The sequence below is a fragment of the Scedosporium apiospermum genome (assembly GCF_000732125.1).
Source record: "Scedosporium apiospermum strain IHEM 14462 chromosome Unknown SEQ_SAPIO_0090, whole genome shotgun sequence".
Taxonomy (NCBI): Eukaryota; Fungi; Ascomycota; class Sordariomycetes; order Microascales; family Microascaceae; genus Scedosporium; species Scedosporium apiospermum.
Genome location: NW_015971791.1, coordinates 201,735 through 229,489, shown reverse-complemented (window position 1 = coordinate 229,489; position 27,755 = coordinate 201,735). Strand labels below are relative to the sequence as shown.

At 51.8% G+C, this 27,755-nt stretch overlaps 6 protein-coding genes and 2 pseudogenes across 6 annotated transcripts; 2 read left to right on the top strand and 6 right to left on the bottom strand.

Moving 5' to 3' along the window:
* Positions 1 to 135: 135 nt before the first annotated feature.
* SAPIO_CDS3946 lies at positions 136 to 2,055 on the bottom strand (annotated as a pseudogene; the record flags this gene model as incomplete).
* Positions 2,056 to 2,486: 431 nt separating this feature from the next.
* Positions 2,487 to 3,199, top strand: SAPIO_CDS3945 (Uncharacterized protein; the record flags this gene model as incomplete). Its single annotated transcript, XM_016786620.1, has 2 exons — positions 2,487 to 2,600; positions 2,678 to 3,199. 2 exons carry the CDS (start codon positions 2,487 to 2,489, stop codon positions 3,197 to 3,199), a joined length of 636 nt encoding a protein of 211 aa, XP_016643596.1.
* Positions 3,200 to 3,908: 709 nt separating this feature from the next.
* Positions 3,909 to 4,883, bottom strand: SAPIO_CDS3944 (uncharacterized protein; the record flags this gene model as incomplete). Its single annotated transcript, XM_016786619.1, has 6 exons — positions 3,909 to 4,046; positions 4,110 to 4,158; positions 4,223 to 4,296; positions 4,419 to 4,602; positions 4,788 to 4,798; positions 4,881 to 4,883. 6 exons carry the CDS (start codon positions 4,881 to 4,883, stop codon positions 3,909 to 3,911), a joined length of 459 nt encoding a protein of 152 aa, XP_016643595.1.
* A 1,417-nt stretch (positions 4,884 to 6,300) lies between these two features.
* Positions 6,301 to 9,371, bottom strand: SAPIO_CDS3943 (uncharacterized protein; the record flags this gene model as incomplete). Its single annotated transcript, XM_016786618.1, has 3 exons — positions 6,301 to 8,593; positions 8,687 to 9,026; positions 9,227 to 9,371. The coding sequence occupies 3 exons, from the start codon at positions 9,369 to 9,371 to the stop codon at positions 6,301 to 6,303; spliced, it is 2,778 nt and encodes a 925-aa protein (XP_016643594.1).
* Positions 9,372 to 12,789: 3,418 nt separating this feature from the next.
* On the bottom strand, positions 12,790 to 15,918 carry SAPIO_CDS3942 (Uncharacterized protein; the record flags this gene model as incomplete). Its single annotated transcript, XM_016786617.1, has 2 exons — positions 12,790 to 13,376; positions 13,485 to 15,918. The coding sequence occupies 2 exons, from the start codon at positions 15,916 to 15,918 to the stop codon at positions 12,790 to 12,792; spliced, it is 3,021 nt and encodes a 1,006-aa protein (XP_016643593.1).
* Positions 15,919 to 18,604: 2,686 nt separating this feature from the next.
* SAPIO_CDS3941 (Mitotic apparatus protein p62-like protein) lies at positions 18,605 to 19,973 on the top strand (the record flags this gene model as incomplete). The annotated part of the gene is made up of 3 exons (XM_016786616.1): positions 18,605 to 18,749; positions 18,903 to 19,096; positions 19,170 to 19,973. 3 exons carry the CDS (start codon positions 18,605 to 18,607, stop codon positions 19,971 to 19,973), a joined length of 1,143 nt encoding a protein of 380 aa, XP_016643592.1.
* Positions 19,974 to 20,550: 577 nt separating this feature from the next.
* Positions 20,551 to 21,588, bottom strand: SAPIO_CDS3940 (annotated as a pseudogene; the record flags this gene model as incomplete).
* A 4,647-nt stretch (positions 21,589 to 26,235) lies between these two features.
* On the bottom strand, positions 26,236 to 27,238 carry SAPIO_CDS3939 (uncharacterized protein; the record flags this gene model as incomplete). Its single annotated transcript, XM_016786615.1, has 2 exons — positions 26,236 to 26,761; positions 26,856 to 27,238. 2 exons carry the CDS (start codon positions 27,236 to 27,238, stop codon positions 26,236 to 26,238), a joined length of 909 nt encoding a protein of 302 aa, XP_016643591.1.
* Between the last annotated feature and the right edge of the window lie 517 nt (positions 27,239 to 27,755).

Here is a 27,755-nt window from a genome sequence, read left to right as displayed (position 1 = left end):
CAAGACGGTGTTAAAGCTCCAAAAATCCATTCTTTAAAATCTAGAAAACGCCCAAAGGAAATTTCCCATGCTATACTACTATAATACCAAACCATACGTAGTACATCACTCCGACCCTCCCCATTCCAAACCTCTTCATTTCTTCGCCTTACCAGTCTTCGCCTTCCTCGCCTTCGGATCCAAGCCCCTCCTCCGCATAGCATTCCTCTGCCCCTTCTCAATATAAGCCTTATCCCCCTCATCATCAAATCCACCAAAGTCATCCCCATCCGTACCGTTCTTCTTCTCATCATCGACGATAGGCGTCTTATCCACAACGTCGACATCCATAGCATCTCCGTCCGCCCGCCTCGACCTCTTCGTAACAGTACCGTCGGGGGCAATCTTCTTCAACTTGGCGACGAAGAATCCGTCGACGTTGTACGTGTGGGGATAATACCTCCTCGTAAGCGTCATGGTCGGATCGAATTTCTTCCCGCGATAGCTCGTGAAGCCCTCCTTACCAAAGGTGAGACCCGTGTCGACTAGGCGTACGTTGGGACGCTTGTTGAGGGCGTATTGCACGACCTGTTCGTTCTCCTCGACGGTGACGGAACAGGTCGAGTACACGACCACGCCGGCGTCGCCTTTTCCGTCGAAGCGGACGGAGTCGATGGCGGCGAGGATGAGTTGCTTTTGCGTGTGTGGGAGGAGCATGAAGTCGCGCTGCGTCTTGTTCGTCTTGACGTTGGGGTCCTTGGCGATGACGCCGGTACCTGAGCATGGGGCGTCGAGGAGGATGCGATCGAAGGAGATGCCGAGAGCCTTGGGGAACTCCCTAGCGTCGTGGTTGCTCACGACGACGTTTTGGCATCCAAGACGGTAGACGTTGGCGACGAGACTCTTTGCACGGTCCTTGTTTGGATCGTTGGCGACCACGAGCCCCGTATTCTTCATCAACGCGGCGATGTAGGTCGATTTACCACCAGGAGCAGCAGCCATATCGAGCACGCGCTCATTCTCCTTCGGCTCAAGAGCCATAACGGGCAAGAAAGACGACGCAGCCTGCAGGATATACTGTCCCGCGACATACTCGGGCGTAGCGCCAATGGGCACATTACTATCGAAGATCTGCAACCCGACCTTGGACCATTTCCCCACGGGCTCGAGCGTCACGCCGCGGTTGATGAGCGCCTGGGCGAGGTCTCGTCGTTGCGTGCGGAGCGTGTTCGTGCGGATGACCACGGGGCGGGGCTTCTCGTTCGCTTCGAAGAATTCAAAGGCTTCGCGGGGGGTGAAGAGGTTGAAGAGTTTTTCGGCCAGGTATTCCGAGTAGCCGTAGTAGTCGCAGATGTCCTTTAGTAGTTGCGCCGTGTAGTCGGCGCGCGAATGGCCGTCTTCGCAGAGGTCGGCGAAGTTTTCGAGGATGCGGATGTTGTCGTTGATTCGGGTCCGTAGGAGCTGGAGATCGGGGGCGAGGAGGGCGTTGGTCTTGACGCCTTGTTCTTCGTCCGAGTCTTCTTGGTCGAATACGCCCTCGCCGGCTATATTCGTCTGCATTGCCGATTCTTGAAGATCTGCTTGCGCATCTGCCTCCTCCTGAGCCATCTTCTCGTCCAATTTCCTCGAGAGACCCTCGATATTAGCCGCCGTCAACTTTTCCTCAAAATCCGAATCGTCCTCATCCTCCGAAAACACATGCTTCCCACCGCCCGCACCGCCAAGGTCCTCCTCCGCAGAATCATACACCGAAGAACCCTCATCGTCATCATCTGAGCCTAGGAAATCATCCCCCAACGCAGCAAGTTCTTCGTCGCTGCTCAGGCCCGAAAATTCATCCTCCACAGGCTCGGGCGCCTTCTTCGCCTTCTTTCCTCCGGCCTTCTTATTTGCTACACCATTTTGTTCTTTCTCAACTTGGCCGCCCTTGGCCGTCCGTCTGCGCTTCTTCTTGGGCGATTCGGCGGCGGGCTCGTCGACGGGGAGGCCGGCTTTCCGCTTTAGTTTCGCGAGCTGGGCTTCGGAAAGGGGTTCGGGGACGCCCTGTTTCTTGCCGATTCTCCTTCCCACACCCATTGTGTGATTTTATGTATGGGATTGGGAGAAATTAGTTTAAGGGAAAGAAAAAAAAAATGCTGGCTCCCTGAAATTTTGGGTCCGCCGTCAAGGGCATCAATCGACTTCGTCCTGGAGGTTGGAATAAAAAAAAAAACGTTCCTTGAACAAATTTTGGCGGGGCGGCGATAAGAACGTCTTATCTCCACGTGATGCACCGTTGCTCCTACGTTCCCCTCCAAACGTGCCAGCGACATTGTGGGGTTCCTGGCTTCTGTCGACGTTGACAGCTCCAAGCTAGACGACCATATCGGCGACCAGACCGCAAGCTTGCCCAGCAATTACACGACCATCTCAGCTTCTTCACCGGACTCACATCGAACAATTCCACATATCACTCCCATAGCAAACACTCCAATCAGCCATCCATCCTCTCCAAAACCACCGCCGCCATGACAGAACTCACCTTCGCCAGGGCCTTCCTCACAGCCCTCGACTCCCGCCCCATAACCATCTCCGCCGACCACGTCGAAGATCCGCGCTCATTCCCCTCGAACCGCCCGGCCGTGCGTCTCTCCCTCTAACCAACCCAGTCCTACCTCTTTATATTCAAAAGAGAAGACACGACTAACACACAACGCAGATCATCCTCCCCAAAATGCCCAAAGCCATGTCCAAACCAACAACAACCACCCCCCAAACCGACAAACCCCTAACAATAACCCTCAAATCCCTCCGCAACCCCCCGCTCAACCTCTCCCTCCCCGCAACCCCGCAAACCTCCATCCTCGACCTCAAGCAGGCGCTAGCCTCCCAGGCCGGCGTCCCCGTCGACAAGGCGCGCATCCTGCACCGGAAGAAACCTGTCCCTGATTCGAAGATCGTGAAGGATCTGATTGAGGGGGAGGAGGATACGCTGGAGTTGGCGGTTATGGTTATGGGGGGTGCGGCGGTGCTGAAGGCACCTGCTGCTGCTGCTGCGACATCTGGGGCTGCTGTTCCGGGTCTGGAGGGGGGCGACGAGGGCGCGGAGAAAGTGGTAGAGTCGGATGCATTCTGGGAGGATTTGAGGGCTTTTGTAGTGCAGAGGGTGAAGGATGAGAAGGTGGGTGGGGAACTGGCGGTGTTGTTCAAGAAGAGTTGGGAGGAGAATAAGGGCAAATAGACTTTTTATGTTACATCAACCCATATTAATACAGTTATGAAGGACTATCGGCTCTCCCCTAAAGATGTAAGGCGAGGTTCTACCGAGTTAAGTAGAGCCTCGTTGTGCTCCGCAAGCGTAGAGATTCCTCTCGAGGCATCAACTTGTGGTTAGGATGACACATACAACCGCAGTAAGACCGTAGGAATGGGTTAGTACAGACTTAACATTAGGAGCACCGCGTAGTCAGGGCATCATATCCCTTCACTCCGTATATCCTCTGGCAGAAAAACAAGCATGACCAGCAAAAAACCTGGTAATCAGAATTTTTGAAAAATGTACTTCATGAAGCGGGCTGTTCGAGAGAGAGAGAAGGAGAGAGAGAGAAAGACAGGGTTTCCTACGCGACCATCATTATCATCACTGCCGGCAATCGACAAGCAGGCCAACATTCTTCCATCCGCCAATACACACACGCTCCCACATGGCACCCATCGTCGTAGACCCTGTAACGAAGTAAAAGAGGGTCCATGATCGACCTTTCGGCTTTTTAGGTGTAGATAGAAAAAGGGTTAAGGGGTTGTCTAGACACCGCTTGTGCCTTGTATAATCGCGCTTAGTTCCCTAGCAGCGGCGATTTGTGTATACATCCAGGCATTCAGCTAATGCCACCGAGTCCGCTTCCTTCCCTCGTACCCTCCCATCATCGGGTGGAGATTCAGGGCGTGGTTTAAGCGAGACCCTTGGAAACGGTCTTGATGATGCTGTCGTATTCGATGTCGTCGGCGTCGTTGGCCTGGAGTTCGGTGGCAATGCCCGTGAGAGTGCGCTTGAGGGCCTCCTTGGAGGAAGCGTAGATCATCTTGGCCTGTGGGAAATGGGTTAGTACGAGAAAGAAATGATGGCATCTCTGGGAAAACACAGCGCGTACCTGGATACTGGCATCATCGGGGGACCAAGCAATGAAGGTGAGCTTGTTGCTGTACACCAGGCATGTTAGATTGCATGGTACTTTATGAGCTATGGTGTATGGACAGTTCTTACCGGATACCGTCGCCAGAAGCAAGCTGGTACTCGAAGTCATAGACAGCGTAGCGGGGGCCCTTGCCAAGAGCACCCTTAGGGAATGTTAGCACGAAGCTCAAATTAAAGAATCTCTCGGGTGTGGTAAGGTAAGAAGCATTCAGGCAAGGGAGTCAAGTAATGGTGTCGAGGCGGGGAATAGAAGCAGTACACGTACAGCCCTGTTCTTAGTGGTGGCGTTGATGAGCTTCTCGCGGAAAACCTCCCAGTCCTTGTTGTCGGAAGCCTCCTCGACAACAATTTGCTTGTTGTCGTCTGAGAGCTTGTAAATGATGAACTTGTACTTTTTGGAGAGCTTCAGCTCATTGTAGGCAGTTATGCACTCCTGGGCAACGGCCGCACTGAGGGGTGGGTGGTTAGTTTATCTTGTCCAAGAAAGGCAACAGCAGCATCGGTCAGCCCTGGATTTTATGATTGAGGAGTGTGTTGTTTTCTTCCTTCCGTCGAGGTCGAGGGGATCGATCGGATGGAAGCTCATAATGTGGCTCAAGAAACGGTTCACGAGGAGAAGAGGATAAGAACGAACCCGGATTGAGACTACGTAAAAGGGCTCGAGTTAGCAAAATACCCCTCCAGCTCGCATCAAAAGGGGGGGTCAAGCTAAACTCGCGCAACTCACCATTGCGTTGGCTAAAGTAAACGAGATAAGAAGAGGAATTTCGAAGGTTGTAGGACGAGAAAGGGACCGACTTGGGTCTTTTCTGCTAGCTCGTCAGCCGAAGGATCGTGACGGAGGAAAGCTGAGGACAATTACGCGGCGAGGCGCAAGAGCGGGAAACGAAAGCTTCCTGAGGCGGATGGCGGGGTAATGGAGAGTGGGATCGAACAAAAGAGAGAGCGGCTTTGATTAGTCCGACTGTTAAAAAGGACTTACATGATTCGTGATTCTGGGGAGTGCGTACGAGCAGAGATTGCAGCAGAAAGAGAAAGGAGGATGGATTGTTTCGCCGAGGGATTGTCCACAGAGAGGAGGGGTGAGGATGGGATCAAGTATGTGTTGACTTGATCCTTTGTGTGATGGGGGGAAATTAGAGGGGTGAGGGGGGAAAGGGAAAAGGCAGCAGGACAACAATGGCTAAGATAAACCAGGCCAAACCAACCAGGCAACAGCAACAAACAGCAGCCTTCAATACGTACTGCAAGTACAATTACGAAGTACAATTGTACTTGGTGACGAAGGTGGGGGGGGAGCGGGAGACAATTGTAAGAATCAAGTCGCCAGAGGGACCAGACCACACACCACCAGACCACAGCAGAGCCGAGAAGTCCGCCTGGGCTTGGTGGGAGGTGCAGTTCATAGGCCCGCCCAGGCCCAATGCTGAAGCCTAGAATCTTGTCTGCCGATGCAAGTCCAATTCTGTCCCACATAAGGCCTCAATTCGAGCCTGGCTGTTCACGTACATCATACTTACATTTACATCCGTTCGTTACCTGTAAGTCTTCCGGCCAGCATTGGCATTAGGTGCTGGCAGCAGACAACACATGACTGGCCCAGCCTTCAGTTGCAACTGGATATTTGATCCGTGAGGTTCTCACCAAACCCGCCTCAATCGGGTCTCAATCAGCATCCCCATGGCCTGACTTCCTTTCGACTGGGAAAGCCAAGTCACTAGGAACTGAGGTCGAATTGGTATCTATAACCGAGAGCTAGGTCAACTTGAGGTAGCTATATTAATACCTCTCAAGTCTGCTGTGGATGGCAATACGAAGAATTATAGCATACGTCACCGGGGGACTGATAAAGTCCAGTCACAGAGCGAAGTAGAGTACTACACGAGGCGAAGATACGGGGCACGAGTCGCCATCGTCCGAAGAGTTGTTCAAACCGCAAGGTATATTCTTTTCGTGTGATTATAGGGTACGTGTCAAAGGGTATCCATCGCGAGGCTCATGATAGCCATTGCCCAAAACGCAGGCGACATGGGGAAAACAAGGAGAAAAGCTCAAAACCAAAGCCAAAAAAGTCAATAAATAAAAATAAAAACCCAAAGTGTTCTATGTCCCACACTGCAGTAAAGACACCATGAAGAATTTATAGTTCAAGGCTTCTTCGTTGGTGCAGGGGTCTTGGCCACGCATTTGAGAGTTTGTCCAGCTAGGCTCACGTTGTCGTTATCCCCCTCGACCGGATCATACACTATGAGCATGGCCTGAGGGGTCATAGGTTCCTTCTTGGAGAGCTCAGAGACCATTCGACGGCGAGGCGGCGGAGAAACGGGTGGGACAGATTTAGAGAGAGCATTCAGTCGTTCATCCACCCATGCTTTTCGATCACCCTCCCAGGGAGGGTAGTGTTTTGTGCTGACACTTCGTGGGGGCATTGTCATGTCCATCATGGCATAGGACTCAAGCAGGTCCTCAAAATCGTGGCGAGTTTCTAGGGCTGAATGCGGCCTCGCCTCGTCATCTGGGTGAGAGACGTCAGAAGGCTGGCCATTTGGCTTTCGTGCTCCGGATTGGGCTTTTTGGACGTTCGACTTTAGAACAGGCATTCGCATGTTATTTCTCTGGCCTCGTGCGGATACTGATCGGTGGCGTGGGGCAGCCTTGGAAGGGGGTTTCCTATTTTTCTGATCATTTGATCTCGACCGTGATCGAGTGCCGTGAACAGGGCAATCTTCGGACGGGTACTCCTCGATCATCCGAAACTGCGAAAGATCGATTGGCTCGGCGGCAGTCTTTGAGGAGCCCCGACCAGATCCCTCTCTCTTTGATTGTTTCTGGCCACTCGGGGTGCCAGAGCCTGCATTAGATCCTGGGTCGTCTGATCTAGTGCGTCTCGACCTGCCGCGACTCTCCTCTCTGAATTTATCAGTCGAAGAAGCACGAGGGACCCTAGGCCTCGGGGAGCTGGTTGCACCTACGGATGACGGTCCTCGCCCTCGTTCAGGTTCGCCTTGGGCCTCCACCCGAGCACGTGGATTGCCGGCATTTGCTTTTCCGCGTGACGATTTGGATTCGTTTGAACTGCGAGATTGGGAGTCCCCGATATCCTGGCCAGGAGGAACGCGGCTATGCGAAGTGGAGCTCTGACCTTCTTTGCCGGCACGCTTGTCTTGCTTGGGTTGCTCGGTTCCCTTTGAACTGGATGGTCTCTGGCCTCCTTGTTGAAATCCCCGGGTGCCTGACATCTGTCTCTTCTTCATCTCTTCCATATGCAGCTTGGCATAGTCGGTGGCTAGCTGCTCTAAGGTCCTTGCCTTAGGAAGTGATTCTTGCATCTCCTCCGACTCGTCAAACGTAGATAATCGAGCAGGTGCGCCCAAGCTACGGGACGACTCCGTTCTATGGTGGGAGGCGCCCGCTGCACCGCCCGCTGCACCTCCACGCCCCGTGTGTACAGAACTGAGCTCCGTGAAATTTGTTGATTCTGTTTGAGTAGGGGAGTATTCCACTCGCGTCGATGAAGGAGTCACTTGGACATCCCAGTTGAAACGGCGGTCCTCTTCGGCAGACTTGGCGGGTTGGGCAATAATGACCTCTCCCCCAAAAATCCGACCTGGGATGGGAGGAGTGTACACATTAGGATGCGGAGTTGGCACAAAATGATGTTGATCGAGGTACCTCTGGGTCCACGATTCCGCTGGAGGGATGGACAAACGTGGGCGGCGAGAGATCGGGGTCGGACTTGGGCCCGTTGGGGTTGGAATATTCGGAAGGTCTGGCTCGGTCACGCTCGGACCAGTGTCGAGAGACAACTTTGGCGGTTCTCGGGCTCGTTTCTGCGTTGCTTTCTCTGGGCTTTTGCTCGAAGGTGACCCGGCTGACGTCTTGTCCCCGTGCGGTTGTGACTCAACAGGCTCGGTTGTTGCGATTCCCTTGCGGGGAGGAGCGGGTGGTGGCGGTGGCGGCGGCGGCTGCGGAGATGCCCTGGGAGATTTTGATTCGTCCTGCTGATCTTTACTATAGAAAGCCTTATCGCCGGTAGCAGCACCCTCGGGACGATAGACAAGTTTCCCATAGGGCTCTTTATCCGTGTCGACGATAAGGATCTCTTTCTCCAGCCTTCCCAGAATGCCGTAGACGTTGACCTCTCCGTCGCAGATGCCAAGAACAGCACTAGTTCCAGCGTAGAGAATGCCGTCTTCACTCCCACATCGGTTGGCAAAGACGACAATAGTTTCCTCTTCCGATTCATCGTGTATGAGAGGACCGAGACGCGACATCCAATACATTAGGCTTTCCATGTCCGGTTCTTGGGGTGATCGGCTGAAGAGATGGTGATCTTGACTCGTTGGCCAAGCCAAAGTAACAATGACAAGATTGGACTGGACGTTGAGGACATGGAAGGCAAATTCGTAAGTTATCCAAGGGGTTTGGAATTTATATGGACTATTTGCAAAGGGATTAGCGGCGCAACAAGGACGTCTTGACGGTAGAGTAGGCATCCCAGGACAAAACGGGTGTGATGGGATGGTCACGTACGCTATATCCATCGAAATGCCGAGGACTGCATTTTCGACGCCCGCAATATCGCCACAAAAGAAGCCATCGTGTCCTTCGAGCGCCCAAGTCTCGTCGATACTGTACAGGTGGCTTTTCCGATAGCCTCCACTCGTCTCGCCGTCCTGATTCACAATGATTGCGGAGTTGTAGTACTCAGGGGACGCGGGCCATTTGTCGGATATGTCTACCTTTTCCGGGTAGCCAACGACGACAGTACATCCATACTTCAAGGCAACTGTGCGAGCCCAGAGGCTGCTAATACCAGAACCGGTTGGTTCCAGATGGGGAAAGATCTCCTGGAGAGATTTGTAGTAGTAGCCTGCCCAGAAACTATGTTAGCTATTCGGCCAAGGGAGGGAGAAATGAACAGTCTGGAGGCATCGCGACGCGACATTTATTCCGAAAGTCGCACACAATCTAGGTCGAGGACCCGGCGCCAAATTGTGTCGCTTGAAAACCCCGACAATAAAAGGGACTGGATTTTCGGGTGAGATGTCTTTATCTTCTTGTATGACATACCAGAAAAGGCTAATTCGGGGAGCACGAGGAGATCCAGGCTCTCCAAATCGTCGACATTCTCCTTGAGGAGGACAGCGTCCGCCCTGGATAGATTATTGTTGACATCCCCCTTCACCGGGGCAAACTGCAGACAGCCTATCCTCATTATCAATGACTTCTCGTCTAAACCGATGAAAAGAGCTTCGACTGGATTGGAGATGAGAACAAGACGATCTAGAGAGCGGAAGATCGGGAGACCAAGGACTGAACCAAATCTAGAAACGCAGGGTAGGCCGTTCTCTAAGCGAGGAAAGGAACAACAATAATAATGACGGTGTCGACTAGATCCCGATAACCAAAACCCAAAAACAAGGAGAAGAAAAGAATAAAATAAATAAAAAGCGTAAGGTCAGAACTCAGAAGCCGGTCTGCGAATTGTGTGAGGGCATTTGGTGAGTAGATGTAGACGAGATGGGAGCAGGGCGGGGGCTAGCGTGGATTCCAAGAACCAACGTCGAAAAAGCGTCGCGGATCAATCAGGCTTAAGAGGTCAGAACCCCTCAGATACTACCTGTTTTGCAATATGGAGGACGCCAGGCTTCTCTTATGGTCTCGACTCTCATCCAAGGACAGTGACCTGTTTCGTGGCAGACAGGGTACCAGTACATGCTCATGTTCCACAACCCCCTCCCTTGGTCGTGATAATTGTGCACGCGCATCTGCCCATACAGGCATACACCGTCCAATCATGTCCCGATCCGGATCCATCCTAGGTGTTATGGGAAGTTTACAGCAGTTTTACTGGCTGTTGTAGTGGGTTCCAGTTGATGATTGGGCGGCTACGCGCCATTGCATGCGCCAGCAGGACCCTTGCTTAGGAGAGCGACTCCGGTCTGGCATCAGATCTACGAAGTACAGGCGTTAGATCAATACCTCTTATGAAGTAAGGACACTCGGTATGTAGCGGCAAACTGATTTACTCCGCGTGGTTTAGCCTGGGAGGTCTCTCTTTCGCTGGATCTGCTTGGCGCCCAAAGTAGGAGTTCAATTCAGGGATGTAGGAGATGGTGGACTTTGGAATCGAGGAAGTACTTCGTAGTTTATATTCTCGCCCGACCGTTCCCAGGGTATGATAACACCCTCCCAGACTTTCCATTACAAGTACTTTATACATCCAGGTGAGGTTTATGGGCGAGACGAAGTACGGAGTACATGTACCGCTTCTGCGAAAGAGTCTCTATGCGTGCTGAGGCCTTTCAAGAACGGTATAGCTCCTCCCGACAGTCTGGGACTTCATTTTACTTCGTATCAGTGAGCCAACGGGAGATGATTATGCCACATTGAGGCAAAATTTTAGGGGAGTATCAAACCCCCCGCCTGCAGGCTGGCATCGAGGTTCCCTTGGCCAGACCTCCTCTTCCAAACCTACGAAGTACCTCGTAGAGCGTTCAAACCGAAGGACTCTCTCCTTCGGAGGGTATTTACCATGAGCACGACTGCGTCGCATTTCCATCATATTGTACCCTATTTTCCCTTAATAAAAGTAGGTAGAGAGAGATTGAGAGGAATGGTTCTTGACGTAAGGGTCGGAGGACCCCGCCATTGGGGGCTGTGTGCTGAGAAGGGTCGCCAGTACCTCACAAGGGTAACAAGCAGCGCAGGGCATATGGCGTATGACTGGTGACAGACGATACAGATGTGCCTGGGCGAGTCACGAAGGAATCGCGCACCAAGGTGCCAATAGCCATTCAATCACGCCATTTAGTACCCGCCCAACCTGCGACTTGTCCTCGGAAACTCGGGCACTAAACTAAACTAGTACAGAGCACGAAGTAAGGGAGCGGGCGCTATTTATTATAAACTACTGCCCCTGGGCGACACGCCGTCCCGTGACAACGATAAGCAGTACGGCGATCACTTGAAACAGGGGCTCACGATTTTCTCTGGGGTAGCCGCGCAACATTGGCATTTCCAAGTTCCGAGATCCCTTCTTTTTTCTTTTTTTTTTTTTTTTTTTTTTTTTTTCTTTTTTTTTTTTAACCTTTCGTTCCGGATGAACTTCCCCATATTTGGGGGCTGATGCTCGGTACCTCGGTACATATTGATATTGATGTTGGAGGCCAGGCTCGGCCTTTGCAGGACGCCCCCGCCCAGCCCCCTCCTTGTTCCGCATTCCGTGCCCAGAGCCAACATCCATTTTTTGATGGCTGTCAATAAATGCGGAGGTATCCAACCACGTGATCTTGGAGGTTGATCATCGTCAAGTCCAGAGAAACTTCTGTCCTGTACAAAGGTACATGTCCATGGATGCCCAACTCTCCATCGCCCTTGGTCAAAGTTGTTTCCCGTGCCCGATAAGACGCGAAGGGGATGCTCACGAACTAGACAAAGCTCACCTTGTAGATACTTAAAACCCTAAAAGGAATATAAGAGCTCTAATATCTTTGCGTGGGGTTTAGATCCAGGAACTCTGGCCTTGAGAGGAATGCAGCCCACTAGCGCGAACCACTCAACAAGAGCTAGCCAGAGAAAAACAGAAGAAATGAAAACGCAGGAGACTGGATGTCAAGCTGGCATGTCACATTATCGTACACTTCTGTACACACCGTTGCATCCCCGTTCAAGTTTATGCCAAGGCGGGATGGCTAGAAACATTAACCTCAACGAGACCAACGGGACAGCAGGACATCAACGATGCATCGAGACCCTCAACAATTCTCAGCTCCCATTTTGTCTACGAGTAAAACCCCTCACTGTAAGAACTAGCCATAAACGTAGCGTACAAGCATGCTCCGTGAGCCTGCCTAGGAAAAAAGGCATAAAATAAAAATAAAACAATCAAGCATCGCAGCTCTTCAGAATAGAACCTTGAAGAATAAAGGGTTCAACTCGTGGGCCAGGAGGGTCAGGTTTCCCCTGTAACTAAAAAAGCAACGCTACCAGATGCAAGTTTTCGTTAAAAGAGAAAACAATAATAATGTAATGGCCATGGAAGTTTCATCATGCATTAAACGCCTAAGGTGTGTCGTGCAACCCCAGCTGAAAAGCCCGGCCTGTCCTCTCAAAATTTTGTTTCACCTGCTTTTCATCGTCCTCTTCTCGAGCATTGCGCTCCTCCGTTTTCTTCTTTTGTAAGAGGCCATCTATCTTCCCATTGGCCTTCCTTTTTCGTCATCGTATTGTTCCGGCTAGCAACTGGACAGGTTCTGCCTCTTGCTCGCCGAACGTCTTTGTCGTCTTTATTCCGCATCTTGGTCGGCTTCTTCCGGTTCCGTTGTCGTTCGTCATCATCATTCAGAGGTAAAATCCGAGGCGTTAATTTCCGCTTCGTATGAACTGTTGGTACACGGCTCTACTTCTCGTAGAGTGCAATCCGGGTGTGTAATGAGAAAGAGAAGAGAGTGGTGGATGGCATAAGTATTAGGGCTCAGGTATAACAGTTATCATAATCGGAGAAGGGGAGGGTAAAAGTGTGTAAGAGGCGAGATGATCTCGGAGGGTATCAAGGGCATCAAGTCGTAAACATATTCAATGCTGGAGGTTCCAGAGGTGGAGTGAGAAAAGAACGACGAAATGGATCCGGATTAGAAGAGGGCGTCTCCGGAAACGAGTTCGCGTATCGTCCATCGCCACTCGTCGTAGTTCCTGGTATTCCCTGTAAGCCAGGATTCGCACTTCTTCCTCCAGCGCTCTTCCTCCTCGCGCTGGCGTCGTACAAACTCGGGCCCCACGTCAAACTCTTCGCCTACTAGCCAGTCGTCCCGAACATCGCTGAGGCGTCCCTGGCCGCCGTCGTTTGAATCAGCAGTGTTGTCTTCGAGGTCGGGAATGTCCTTGAACGGGTCATCGTCATCTTCGTCGTCCTCGAGACCATTGAAGCCGTCCAATGGGTCGCCCACCTCCGAAATTGGCCTGGCCGAACTACCGATCTTGAGCCAGCACATGTTCTGAGGATCGAAGACCATTCCGCCGACAACCTGAACTCCTTTGGTAGAGCTGATGTTGGTGATTAACGCTGGTCGAGGCGTGGCATTTTCCTTTTCCCTGAGCATGTAGGGCGGCAACGAAGTTGTGGACGGCGAAGAAGACGCTGGAGGATCGAAAGCACTAAGGACATTATCGTTACCTTCCCAGCGGAAGGTGACAGGGTTGTAGACCATTCCATTGACAGCTATATGCGAATGTTAGCGTTCAGTGAAACAAAAAGCCCAGAGCCATCCATATATTTGATGGTTAGACGCGGGACGGACAGAAGGATCGGACGGGGAGGGCAATATACTCTTCGATTCTTTCGCAGAGTTCAAATTCGCAATCAAATGGGGCTTTAGTTGCTGGGAACGCTTCTTCTTAGAGCGAACTTGAGGCGAGGGAGGCGCCATCGGGTTGAGATTGCTTCGGGTCGAAAGCTGGGCAACTCGTTGAGCTGTTAAGGGCGCCAGAGGTCCAGACGATGGAACACGTTGGGCGAGCGAGGTCTCACGCGCGATCCGGCTTGCAGCAGTATCTCGAGCAAAGCTGGGCGTGTAGTCAGCCCGCATAGGTGAGTACGGCGATACAGGAGACGAAGTGGTGCTTCTGTCGGGCAAGACATTTTGATAAATCTTGTTTCGTAGCAGCGGCTTGGAGTCTTTGCCCACAGGTTGCTTCACATATCGAGCCTCCGCGTCCTTTGAGACAGGCAAGTCATCAAAACCGTCAAGTTCGGAACCATTTCCAAAGGTCCGCTGGTGACGGGGCCTACTAAGCAGACGATAATGAGTCTCCGTGATCTTCTCATGAGTCGCGGGTCTCGCGCGTCGGGGACTAGGCGAGCGCATTGCCGATCGGGAGATGGCACGAGAGTTTGGCCGGAAGTCAATAGAATTCTCGGAGTCATGGCGTCGGAATACCCTACCACCCTTAGCCGTCACATGATGAGACTGAGCAGAAGACCCAGCTGGTAGGAAGGGAAGTGGGTTCCGCCGGGTAGGAGGAGCCATCGAAGCGCTCGAGTCGGGTCGAATGCGTTCAACTGGTGTCTTTGGTCGCATTACTGGCGGGGGACGCCCATCAGTCCGAGAAGGAGGTCGCTCGTATCGTCCGACTGCGGTCGTTGGCTTTGCTGGCGACTGGGGTGCTCTCATAGCAGGCAGCGACCGCTTCAGTCTCAGCAACTGCGCGTTGGTGGTGGTGGGCTCGTTTCGAAGCGAAACGGCAGAAGTCTTCGTCACGACCTCCCTAGCTGTGCGTCGGGGGGTGGAAGGTGGCAGTGACTGGGCCGAAGAAGGTGTGGTGGGCGTCGGCAGGCTAGAAATAGAGGATTGTGCGGAGTGGCCAAGTCTAGACTGCGAGCGGCGAATTCGGGGAACAATGGGACCACCACTTTCGGAGACTGGCTCCAAGTTAGAAGGCGCCCTATCATGGCTGAGGCGGGGAAGTCGTGAGGGTAGTTGCGCGACAGGTTTGTTAGTGAAGGTAATGGATGCGGCTGTCTTGGGCCGCGAGGGACTCTCAGGCCTCGACTCCTTGAGCTTGATGTTGCGGTGGAGGGTAAGCTTCTTGGAATCGAAAACAGCACCATCGCCGATATCTAGGCCAGACAAAAAGTCCTCCTTGTCAGGCTCTGCCTCGAGAGGTTTCTTTGCTGGAGCTGCTGGCTCCTCGTCGATGCGTTCAGGGGATCGGCTCTTTCTTCGCAACTTCAATCTTTGCTCAAAATTGACAGGGCCTGGGGGAAGCACGAGACCATCAAACGTCTCGTCTTCGCTCTCAGCAGTGATGGAACTGGATATGCTAGGGCTTAAAGCAGAAGCAGAGGAGCTGCGGTTCGAACGGCCATCCCTTCTAGTACCGCCGTAGCGGGTACCAAGACTTCCCTCACCCCAATCGAGATCGTCCATGCCCAACGATGGCGTCTTGGGAATGTCTTTCCTAGTGGACAACCTCAGCTTGCCATCGGAAGGAAGCTCGAGATCCATTTCGAAATCATCCTCGCCTTGAGGACCGGGCTTCTGCGCCTTCTGAGGGGTTGGCGGAGTGATGAGCGGAATGGGTTTGGAGAGACTCCTAGTCTTGGATACTTTGATAGTGGCCGATCCATCTCCAAAGAAATCGTCGTCGTCATCATCGTCCCGGAATCTGTCTAGATTGATTGCCGCACTGAGTATGCTGGATCTCGATTGGTTGGAGTCGCGACGATCACTGTGAATGATAGCTGGCGCTGGCCTACTGGACTTCACGGGGCTTGTGTGGACGGAGCCACCGCTGACTTGCCGAATGGCATCTGGGAATTGAGATGCGTCCTGGGTCTTGATCGCCAAGGCCTTGCCTGGCTCGGGTAACTCCAAGTCGGTTTCCCAGTCTTCCTCTATTATCTGCTTAATCTTCCGACCGCCAAGGCGTTTGATAGTACCACCCATAAGGGCAGAATGAGGTACGTTCTTCGGAATGGGGATGCCCATGTTGGCGGCCGCCGCTATCGCATTTAATGTTGACTTCTCGTCGCCGTCAGCGATGTGAACTTGCCGGTCTTCTTCGCCGACTACAGACTCCAACTCAGAGCGCAGAGACTTGTGGGAAGAAATGGAATCGCGGCGCTGGGAAGGCGGGTTGTTGGTGTTTGTCGAGCTACGAAAAGTGAGATCATCGCCGTCGTCGAGCATAAAATCGTCGTCATCCCAGTTCTCGACGTCGGGCTCACGCTCGACTGGTTGGCGGTGTTTTAATCGTAACATCTCCATATTGCGGTGGGATATGGTATGGCTGGAGTAAGGTTACGGTTGTGTTTGTGCGGTGGGTTCGGACTCGGTCGAGTTGAGATAAGGATTTTTTTGGCTTCGAATAGCAGGAAAAGGTGGAATAGCAGATTTCGTGCACAGAGAAATGCGAAAGATCCAGGCTCAATGGTGAGAATGCATATTCAACACCAACATGTCCCTAAGTCTCGTGGCATCTCCTTTAGGGCAAGTAGGTTGAGCCTCGTGGAGCAAGGACGTCTGAATAAATGCGGAAAAAGGTTTGTCTCGAAGAAACGTATGAATAGGAAGGAAGACCAAAAGAAGTTCAAGGGTAAGTCCAACCAAGAAACTGGCCAGTGAATCACATAAACAGCCTAAAGTTCTTTGTGAATGTTGCTCTAATGCGGTCTGAGTGTGAGTGCGGAAGTGGAACAGTATGTCTGAGTTGGAGTTGGCTGGTTGGGAGGAACAGGTGGCGATCGTGAATGCGAGTGGACTTTGGTTGGTAGAAAGGCTGGTGGTGGGAGAAAGTGGGAGGAGGGAAACGTGAGCTTGAATCAGAGGAAGGAGCACTGTATGAAAGACAGTGTCAAAACCTCGACTCGAAGTCTTAGACCAGGCAATTGTAGTGCTTGCTCCAGGACAATGTTGCGCCCAACGGGAAACGCGGAATAATGATGATGGACCAAGAAAGAGAGAACTTGAAGGCTTCTTTCTCTCCAGGCAACTCATTAAGGCTGTATTACAAAAGAGGGACACTCCGTAATTTGCGACGGGGTCGGCGAGAGAAGCGAAACGGAAGAAGGATAAATTGGGGCCGCAAAATGAGACCAAGTATGGAGGATTGCGCACTTGAGTGAATGCAGGTACCAAGCATTACAAGCAAAATTATGAACAACTCGACGAGAGATTGATCAATTGAGAGAAAAGATGCGCCTCCTATTCTACATTCTATTTATTGCGTAATTATTCTTGAGTGCCCAATATCCTCACATCGTAATACCGATGGCTGGGAAGGCTTGGATTATGAGCGAGCCGGGCTGCAAAATGGGCCCATGATGTGGGATTAAGAGGTGGTTGGGAGGAAGCATCATCTCAATATCGTCCGGTAATGGCTTGCAGCTGGGCGCACTGTGTCCTTCGATCGCAAGACCAATGAAGACCGAGTGAAGACCCAACTAAGGAAGCAGGGAGCACAGCGAAGCCCGCAGAATTTTCCACATTCATATCACGTGATGACACGGACGGTAGCTTTTGGAGACTATTGGCCAGCAGGTCGCGTCTAGGTGTCACGACGAAGACGCGTGCGCAGAACGCGTCGATTCTTGGGAGGGTACAAAGAGCCTGCATTGTGCCCTTGACTTTGGCTTTTGTGTGGGAACATTATCACTAATATGGCCGAGGTGTGGCACTGGTGGGTTTTTCCCAAAATGCAAAGTGTCCATTTGAAACGCGTCATACCTAGAGCACACATGGATGGAAACATGGGAGCGGAAGTCTGTCTCTGCCTCGCTGGGTAGGATTTCCAAGCGGAATATTTGGCTAGCTACTTCGTTTGTGGAGTGGTCTCCTCGGTTTTGACTCTATCCTGTGGGGGCGCAATCAGTCATCAATCCAACACCAAAGCCATGCAGAGGCGGGGTCTTGCTCGAGTTTCAGCATTCCAACCCAGGAATGTATTGATGCCAGCTCTCCCACAGATGTCATCAGCTGCACCCTGTTAGACAAGCTCTAATCAACTTCACCACGTAATTGGAAGTCATCTTGTTGGACCATGGTCGGTCAGTAGGCATCCTCATCAAATGAATCCATCCATCTTCAAGATCCTAGAGCCTGGTGGTGATCATACATGTTACCCAAGAAAATTTTGCCTTAGGAGTTTAAGTCCTATCCTCTAAAGTGCCCCTCCAATTTCGCAGACTACGCCGCGTCTCGACGCGTCGCCGAGGCCTGGATACTTCTTCCGGATTAGGAGCCGGTGGGCTGCTGTCTCCCTCCATTATCACCATCAGTTAAGGCTATTATAGCTCGACTCCAACTTGATATATCCGGAGAAGATATTTGTTCTTTTTTTCATTCGTCCCCTGTCATCGGACACACCGAATTTAGTATCCCTTCGACCTCTGACCAAGTCCAAGTGTATTGTGCATCGCTCGCGAACAAAAGGTCCCATCGTCTATCCTGCCCGCTCTCAGGCTTGTTTGACTGGGGCAATTCGGAGACTGTTTTAACCTCAGCCCAGTCTTGTCGGGTAAGTTGTCCCATCTATCCCTCAGCTGTCTATGATCCAGACATTTCCCCCCCTCCCCGCACGAGTCCATTCCGCGAATGGTTTCCCAATATATGAATATCCCCCCATTATTCCGTTATTTGCTCGACAGCTACACTCCGCCCAATCCCCCGTCCGTCTCGTATACCTTGTGCCCCTCATCAGCTGCCCTCTCGGTCCGTCCCAGCTTTGCCTCGAAACATCTAGCTTGGATCGCCTGTCCTCGCCCCGTTCTCTTAGAACACACCCTTTTAGTCTTAGCCGTGCTCTTTTCTAATTCGACCACATCATAGTTCCCATATCACCCTTTCCCAAAGAGGCAGAAGTGCCTGCGTGCTCGTCAGGATTAACATTCCTCCCTCAACACCCACACTCTGTTCCGAATCCTTCCCACTAGCCCCTTCCACCAACCCAATGGCTCCGAACCAAAGGATCCTACGGTTTGCCCAATCGAGGAAGAAGTCGGCATTCGTCCTCGTGCAGGCCGCCTCTACCGGACGCCACCCGCTCGATCTAAAGCTCATTGGCACAGACGGTTTTTCCCCATTTGTCGTGACATGTAAGTGAAGCCCACACCATCTCTCTCCCTCCCTCAAGTCTAGGTCACAAACCGGGGTGTCCCTGATAAACACGTTTATGCACTATATTGCATATGTATCAGAAAGATAGAAAAGGATCCAATCGAGCTAACGAGAACGTTTCAACTGCGCAGTACGTCAAGACCGTGTTCTAAGCCTCAAGCATTCTTGCCCGGATGAGGAATGGGAGGAGATACTGATCACCCTGTTTTCTCAAAAGACAATAGAGGGTATTCAAGCGACCGCGAGAGTCGAGGAGACTCAGAACGAGGATGAGCCTCCCTCTCACCTTACTATCGAGGTGAGGAGAAGTGTACAGGGGATAACCGTATGTTCTTACAACCACCTTGGGCTCGTAATTATTACGAACCTATCACTGATACGCATGTTTCCGTCCGTAGAAACACATGGGAGATATTACCCTCCGCTACAAGCCGGAAGAACCAATCGATGTAGTAGACTGGTGTAACACATCCATTCTAGCCTACGAAGAAGCCACGGCAGCCCTTGAGAAAGAGGGCCAGCGAGTATCAAAGCTAGAGAAGGAACTCGAAATCCTCCAGAATCAACTCAACGAACTAGTCGATGCGAAAAAGGCCGACGAGAATGACCTCCTGGAGAAGTTCCGCGATCTCCTCAATGAAAAGAAGGTCAAGATCCGCGAACAACAACGTCTCCTAGATACCTCCTCACATGGTGTCCCTCCCACAGTAGAAGACAGTCCCGAAGCAGCCCCACCCAGTCCCAAGGTAAAGAAAGAACCCAAAGAGTCCCAACGCCACATTCCCGGTCCTTCGAGAAGAGGGAAGAGGAAGCAAGCCACTCCGCCCGTCGAAGAAGAATCCTCCGACGAGGACGGCTTCGAAAAGATGGACACAGACGAACCGGCCAACGCCCGCCCACTCCCTGACTCGGAGGACGAGCGTACAACGACTGCCGGCTCAGAAGAAGATGTTACGGCCAGCGAAGACGAGGAAGAAGCTGCGCCGCCCCCAACCAAACTTACGAGAAGGGCAGCAAGCGCGAGGACGAGCACGAAGGTTGCGTCGCAGACGGTAAAGTCTAAGACGAGCGAGAAGGCGGCTGAGGGGGCGCCTCCACCCAAGAGGGAACTACCGTTTGCGACGAGGAAGAAAGGAGGTGCAGCGAAGGCCAAGCCGCCGCCTCAGGAAGGAAGCGAGACGGAGTCGGATGATGAGCTCTAGTGACAGAACGATCGGGATTGAGAAGCTTGGATCTGAAGGCCACGCAGACTGGACGAGGCCGAGTCTGTAGTTCCGATGAATGAATATCATGACCTTTATTCTTACGATCCCCAACTGTCTAGCTGTAGCATTTCCTATGAAATTAAGTATCACGACGACATCAATCATGTATGTACGTAACTGACATCCACTTCCAACATCACGATCATAATAAGGAGCTTCAAACCGACACCCTTCGGCTCGATAGATACCGTAGTTTTTAGCTACCTCATAGTCTACAAGCCTAGTTGAAGAGGAATCTACGAAACAAGTTGATCACGAAGACGGAGCGATTTATTTTCTTTTTTCGTTGACCGAGGTCAATTACTCATTTTATTGCTTGCTACCCGATTTTACCTGGACAGAACAAACCTCCCAATTTTCGTGGCCCGATTGCCAAATTTCATCACTCTAGCCTCGGGGGCTTTGCCATACGTTCGTCACCCCCTCTCCACATTCCCTATCGGATAAAACACTTCACGAAAAGAAAACCGAAAAACCCTTCCTCGACCAAATTCCTTGTAGCTACTGGAGAAGTTCAAATGAACTTCTTGATGATGGCCTTAACACCGGCGCGGAAGCCGTGGCCGTGCTTGCCCTCGGACTTGTCAACCTGGTCCTGCTCACCAGCGGAGGCAGGGGCCTGGGCCTGGGCCTGACGGGCCTGAAGAACATTGAGAAGCGCCTGGGCAACAATTGGATTGACGCCGCCAGAGGCTTGACCATTGTAAGCAACACCGTGGCCATAGGCTCCGTTGCGCTGAGCAGCAATGATCATGTTGAGAGACTCAATACGAGCGTTCATCTCATCGACGAGGCGAAGCAAAATGCCAAGAGCACCGTTGAGAGTGTTGACCGAAGTGTCAATGGTGTTAGCCGAGGTGGCGATCCTGTTAGCGTTCAGGCGAATAGGACCAGTGGCGTCGACAAGCGAGTTCTCAACGACGTCAATGAGCTCCTCGGTGATAGCATCCATGTCAGCGGGAGAAGGGTTCTGAAGGCCACGGCGTTGGGCGACCTCCTGGGTAAGCTCAAAGTAGCGTCGCTCCTGGTAGGCAACGCGAAGATAGGTGTCAACGCGCTCCCGGGCAGCACGAATGTTCTCGGCGTCATCAAGCTTGTCATCACGCTCAGAGATGAGACGAGCTACCTCAACACGAAGGGCAACGTACTCCTCCGAAGGAGGAACAGCAGGGTCACCACGAGCATCGCGGAGCTGGGTCAGAAAACCATAGTCCTGGACAATGGCGGCGGCATCAAGAGCCATAGCACGAGTAGGAGGAAGCTCACGAGTGCCGCGAGCCTGAAGAACCTGGTTCAACATAATGCTGATCTCACTGGCGGTGTGGACGCCGTTGCCCAAGAGAAGACCCTGAGGGCCACCGAGAATCTGGGCATTGATAGCCTGGACATCTTGGATGACAACGTCATCAACGGTGGTAGCAACGGACGAAGTAGGCGAGACAGTCTCGGCCTCCGACGAAACGCCAGAGATAATGGAGGATCCGCTCTGAGGCGAACCGTTGTTGGCCTCGTAGCCCTTGGTAACGACAATGGAGAGCTTAGCAGGAGCCATTGTTGTTGCAAGATGAATCAAATGAAGAAACTGGTATGGTCTGCAGTAGGAGTCCAAATCAAAGTCAGCGACAGTCTCAAAGAAGCTTTGGGATGTTCCGATGGGACTAGAGAAGGAGAAGAAGATGAACTTACGAAGTGGGATTGAGAACTCTTAGTTCGAGTAATAATAGTGACAGCGAGGTCAGAAAGTGATCTTGTTGATCTAGGGCAGACAGAGACGATGAGGTTAGCGAGAGTCTCGATGAAGTTTGATAGAACTTGATGAAAATGGGAGATTGGGATGATGGCGGTGATGGAGTTACCAGATATTGATGATGACGGATGATGTTTAGATGAAAAACAACGTTGGTGTTGTTATTTCTGGATGGGAGTGATGAGGTTAATGGTTGATCCGATGGAATCTTGGTGATGATGAGAGGAAAAGGGGAAAAGAGGATGGGGAGAGGAGAAGGATCGAGAATAAATAGACGAGGGGATGAGAAACTAAGCTCCGGTGATGGAGAGATGCTCCAGCCCCTGGGAGTCAGGGAAGGAGCAAGTAGAGCGACTAGAGCTCGAGGGGACAATGGGAATGGCTGGAGCTCGGGAGATGATGGGAGCAAGACAAGGGAAATGACAAACTTACCAATTCGCGACGAGTGTCGTCGATTGTAAAATAATCAGACCGGAACTCGTGGTTCGGGTCGATGGTATCTATGGCAACGACGATGAGATCAGAATTGGACTCGAAGACTCGGAAACAATCGCCGACGGACTATGACGCCTAGAGGGAAGAGACGAGAATGGAGATTTGAAACTTGAAACTTACCGATAAACGACGAGTGTCGTTGATGCTTGGACGAGAAAGACCAGAACAAGAAATTCAAGTTGAGATGCTGTATCACGTCAGTAACGCGGTCGACTGAGGGAAGACGCGCGTGTGATAGGGGAAGAGAGTGAAAATAGAAACAGAAAAAGGGTGGGAAGAGAGACAATGAGAAAAGAAGAGACTTACCAATTGGGTGTGTCGATGATAGTAAGGATAAAGAAGTGCTAGAACAAGTGACTCGAGTTAATGTCAGAGTCGGGTCCACGACGAGGTCAGGGATGGACTCAAGTGGGATGTTGTGGGAAGTGGAAGAAGTAGAAGAAGAAGAAGGAAATGAAATGAAACTTACCAATGGGGGATGCGGATGCTGATGAAAAAAGATGACTGGAGCTTGGAGTCCAAGTCAGCGATCTGTGTCAGGTTGGCGAGGCCGTTAGAACTGGGTTGGCGGGGGGACACAGTGATGTATGTTGAGCAAGGAAGAAGATGGGAAGAGGGTGGGATGGGGAGATGGGAAGATGGAGATGAAGAAGACCAGAAAGGAGACTTACGAATTGCCCCGATCAGGCGAAGCTTTCGAACAGAAAGATGAGAACACGAATTCGAGTCCGTGATCTGGGTCGAGTTGGCGACGACGTCAGAAGCAAACTCGAGATGTGCGGAAGAAAAAGTGTGGGAAGAAAGAAAAAAAAAAAGGAGAGCGAGGCAAGTGAAGAGATTTTCGACTTGTGTGAGAAGCTGGAAGATGAAAAGTTTCCTCCTCGTCTCCCGGGTGATTTGTGATTTTCACCTTTGTGGGTTGGAAATACAGGGGATGAGGTCGAGGAAGGAGCCGGTGTGATGGGTGTTTCCCTGAGAATCAAGGAATTTGGGGGGAGGGAAGATGGTTGCCGGGCAGAAGGGCAGAAGGGCAGAGGACCAGTGTGAGACTCGGTCCTCGCCAGCCGCGATGACGAAGGAAATCGGTTTTCGAACTTACTCGAGGATTAAAACTCACTTGGATTTGGAGCGATGTTCCGATGATGGTGATTGTTCGAAAAGAACAAGAAGAGCGGAGATGCCGATGCTGTCGAAGGTCAGTTGGTGCGGTCACGAACTGAGATTTCGAGGTGGGCGAAGAAGAAAAGAGGGAAGAGTTTCAGAGCGCTGTAGGTTTTTCAGAGATGTATATGTGCGGCTCCCGCTTGCCTCACCTAAGCTGAACGCGAGGTGGGCGACGCGTGTGGGTGAGGTGGTGATGGCTCCTTCCTCGAGAGCTGAGATGTCGCGTCGTCCGGTGACGCGAGAGAAGCTAGGCCAACGCGTGTTGGCGGGTGACTGGAGCAAGACGAAATCAAGATGGGAAGGAGCTCTTGGTACGGGAACGAGACTCGAGCATAATGCAAGGGATATGGCTACGATTTCTGAATGAGAGATGTAGAGTAGACGCTGGTGCAAGTGCTTGAATGAGGTGCTTGAGTGGGCTCTTGCTCTTCAGATCATAAGGAGACTCCAAGGACGACCCCCGAGGAAGGTATTTGATGATTTTACAAGCATAGTTTCACTCTAAGATACTAGTACCGTCAAAAAGAAGGCCCTTCTACAGACGATAGAGACGGCTGCGAGTCGTTGTTAGCGGGGACGGGCGGGATAGACGCGCGTAAGCGTCAGGACAGATCTGCCTCCGCAGAATAAAACGAGAGTCAATGAATGGCGCTCCGAGAGACATCCTCCAAATTACTCTAGCTTCTATCGATCGTCAACGGCCGTAGAAACTACCTAAGATGTTCTTCTAGGGATGATGAAGTCGTAGTGATGTTTCGTAGGATGAAGCGACAGACGCGCGCTTTAGCGCTTTGCGTGTAAACAGGCGCAAGCGCCAAGACAGCTATGGCTGTCTCCGTAGAAAAAGGCAAGATTTAATGAATAGTGTTCTAAGAAGTTTCTTACTAGTTAGCCTAGCCTGCTCTGACTATTATATACTAGAGATACTCGCTAAGAGGCTCTTCTGTCGATGATAAAGCCGTCTTGATACTTCATCGAATGAAGCGACAGGCGCGCGCTTTAGCGCTTAGGTAAACATGAGACCGCCTCTATCGAGAAGGATAAGATTCGATAAATGACATTCCAAAAAGTTACCTCCTAGTTAATATCGCTCTCTTACACTATTTAATATCGGAGGCACCAACTAAGAGGCTCCTCCACGGACGACGAAGCCGTGCTTTAGAAAATGAAGCGACAGACGCGCGTCTGTGCGCTTGAAGCGGTATGTATTCATTGATATTTTCTGTGACCACAACAAGAGTTGTCGAGGCGCAACTTGTGTTAAAAGAAGCACACCACGTTAGGGACTCTACATTAGAAGTTTCACCGGCGAGAATTCCGTAACGAGTCTCTGATAAAAGAATGCAAAAATTCCGTGGTAGACGCGCGTGTATGCGCTTGTATTTGACGCCGCTTGACGTTGGATGTTTGATGTTGGGTGTTGGGTGTTGGATACCCTGCGCGGCTCGCCGAAAGGCGGAGTGCGACACCAGGCCCTCAGGGATAGGAAATCGCAAAGGATGCGGCAGTGGATGATCTGCAGCCAAGTCCCGAGTTTCAGGGAGCCGAACGACTTCTTTGCTTGAAGGGGCCCCTGCCACGCCTGAGGGGGCTGTGGTTGAATCTTCGCGGCATCTAAGTAGGCCAGCCATTGGGATAGGGATGCAGTTCGGCTACTAGAGGTAGTGGGTCCGAGGGGCCGCGAGCGGGTAGGAACGGGCTTGGCAGAATCAGAGGGGAGGTGGGACACCCTGGCATGTCACATTAGCTGGCTGCTCGAGTTTCCCTCTGCCACTCTTCAGTTGAAGAGAGAGTCACCACGAGACTTAGGAGGGGAAAGGCACGAAAGGGGCTCGCGTAAACATGCAGATGGGCTTTGGCTCGATGGTTTGTGGTCGGAGTAGATGGATCACACATTGCATTGTGGCTACTCTAACTCCTCTTGGTTGCGGAACATTAGTCGGAGGCTTATTTGTTGGGGAAAATAAGAGGAAGGGGATACGGTACTTTCCCGGTCTCGAAATCGGTACTCGAATGATCCCCGAGTACTCGAAGCCTTGCCATTATCCTCGAGTATGGCGTCGACTACGAGAAGTTTCAGTGGTAGAACAGTAGACACAACACAATAAGTTACGGCAGTGGAGCAATTTCTAACACACTTTTATTTCCCTGGTGGATGGATCTTGCCCATGAAAGGGCGAGTCCTTGAAAAGGCAGCATCCTAGAGCCGCCCTTCCTCCAACCAAGATAAAACCCGATAGGTAAAAACAGAGAAAACTCCGACAAAACCAGAACAATAACTGCGGCTTTCTCTCTCCTCGACCACTCATTAGTAGAAGCCATGAAACGAATGTCCCTTCCCTCTCCTCCTCAATAGCCCATTAGAAGAAGGAATGATAAACTTGATCAAGAACGACTGAGAACATTCCCACAAAAGCAAACAAACAATCGCATCTCTCTCTCCGTCCACAATAGCCCATTAGAAGAAGCCATGGTGAACTTCATCAAGAACGAAATGAAAACAACCCCGTAAAAGCAAACAAAGAATCGCGTCCGTCTCTCTCTCCTCAACCACCCATTAGTAGAAGCCATGATAAAACTTCAAAAGAACGACTGAAAGCATTCCCATAAAAGCAAACAAGCAATTGTGTCTCCCTCTCTCTTCCCCTTCAACCACCCAACCGAAGAAGCCATGATAAACTTCAAAAGAACACACTTAAAAAAAATTCTCAGAAAAGCAAAAAGAAAAACAATCGCGTTATCTCTCTCCAATCACCCATTCGAAGAAGTCGTGAGATCTTGGCGACCATTCGTTCACTCGTCGTCCTCGTCGAGCTCCATGCTGAAAATCATATCGTTCTCAGCATCAGCCTTGATCTTCATATCGATGTCCTGATTGCGCTTAACAAAACCCTCGACGACAATGGTGGTGGCCGGGGCCGGGGCCGGGGCCGGCTCATCGGTCTCAATCGACTGATAGATAACCTCAGGTCGTCGCTCAGGAATCGGAAGAGGCGCGGATCGACGCAACACGCCCCGGATGGCAAGCTGACGATCGGGGCGATACTTGCGCTGAGTGATCGGCTGGCCGCGTTCGTCGAAGACGAGGGAGCTTCGACGCTTCGAGAGCCAATCGTGCTTGGCGGCGAGGGTCCAGTAGTGCCGCCGGGCCCAGGTCTTGGAGCCCATCTCGGCAAGCTCGGCGACCTTGGCCCAGTCGACGTCGGGCTCCTCGGGGAGACAGGCGGCGAGCGCGGCGAAGTAGTTGATTTCGGACCTCGAGTACCTGCTCGGGTAGAAGTACTCGAATTCGATGGTGGACCTCATCGACAAGGGGCGGCTAGAGAAGAGAGAGCCTTTGGGTTAGTGGCACATCTTTTTTGGATTGGGAAAGGGGAGAAGAATGGGGAGGATGGGTGGGGGGGTAGACATACTTCTGTTGAACCGACAAAATATCAGCGGCAGCGCTGTTGGTCCATGGCGGTACACAATTAGCGAGGGCGTTGGAGCGAAGAGCAAAGGAGGAAGCAATGCGATATCGTAGCAAGACATGATCGAAAGAAGCGAGAAATAGCAAACGACCAGATGGAGTGAAGGAATCGTTCTGCTGGTCTATGATGGCGGAGATCCTGCGGATGAACCAGGGGGTACCCCGGGCAACCCCCGCGTCGGCACGCCACGGCCACGGCCCTCCTGTCAAAGGCCCACCTGGGGCCGGCCGGGTGTTGGCCAACCGGCCCCCGGGGTTGTTCTGCTCATCCTTGGCGTCCGGGGACGCCTCCGGAAAGGTTGCTCTTAGCTCCCTCAGGATATGCATCTTTCGGTGGCTCAAGGACGACAACGGGACGGAATCTGATTATGGAGAAGCGAAAGGGGGAATACAAAAGGAAAAGATAGATTTTGAAGCAAGAGGAAGCGATGAAAAGCAAAGCCCATGCCCTCAAAGTCTTCATAGCGATGTGAAGGGGGAAATGCTATAGAAAGACTGAAGGAGACCTACGAGAGAAAACTCATTTTAGACCTGAGGTACTGGAGCTAGTCTGGGAACCAAATCGCTTAAGTTAACAGGGAGAGAACGAAACATTTGAAATGACTGTTGGGGTGGGTTCACCAATGTCTTCCAGGCTAGCTGTTTCCTGGAAGGTGATAGGGGGCTGGAGTGTGCTGGAGGAACTAAATGCGAGAGAGGCTTACCTTTGAAAGCAACAGGAACTCCTCGTTCAAGAGTTGGAGAAGAGACTCGTTGGTCTTGAGATGGACAGGATGCTGAAGCAAAGTTGCGATGTGCAAAAGGGCAGTTGACTAGAGGGTGAGTCCAGTCTGGTAGGCAGAAG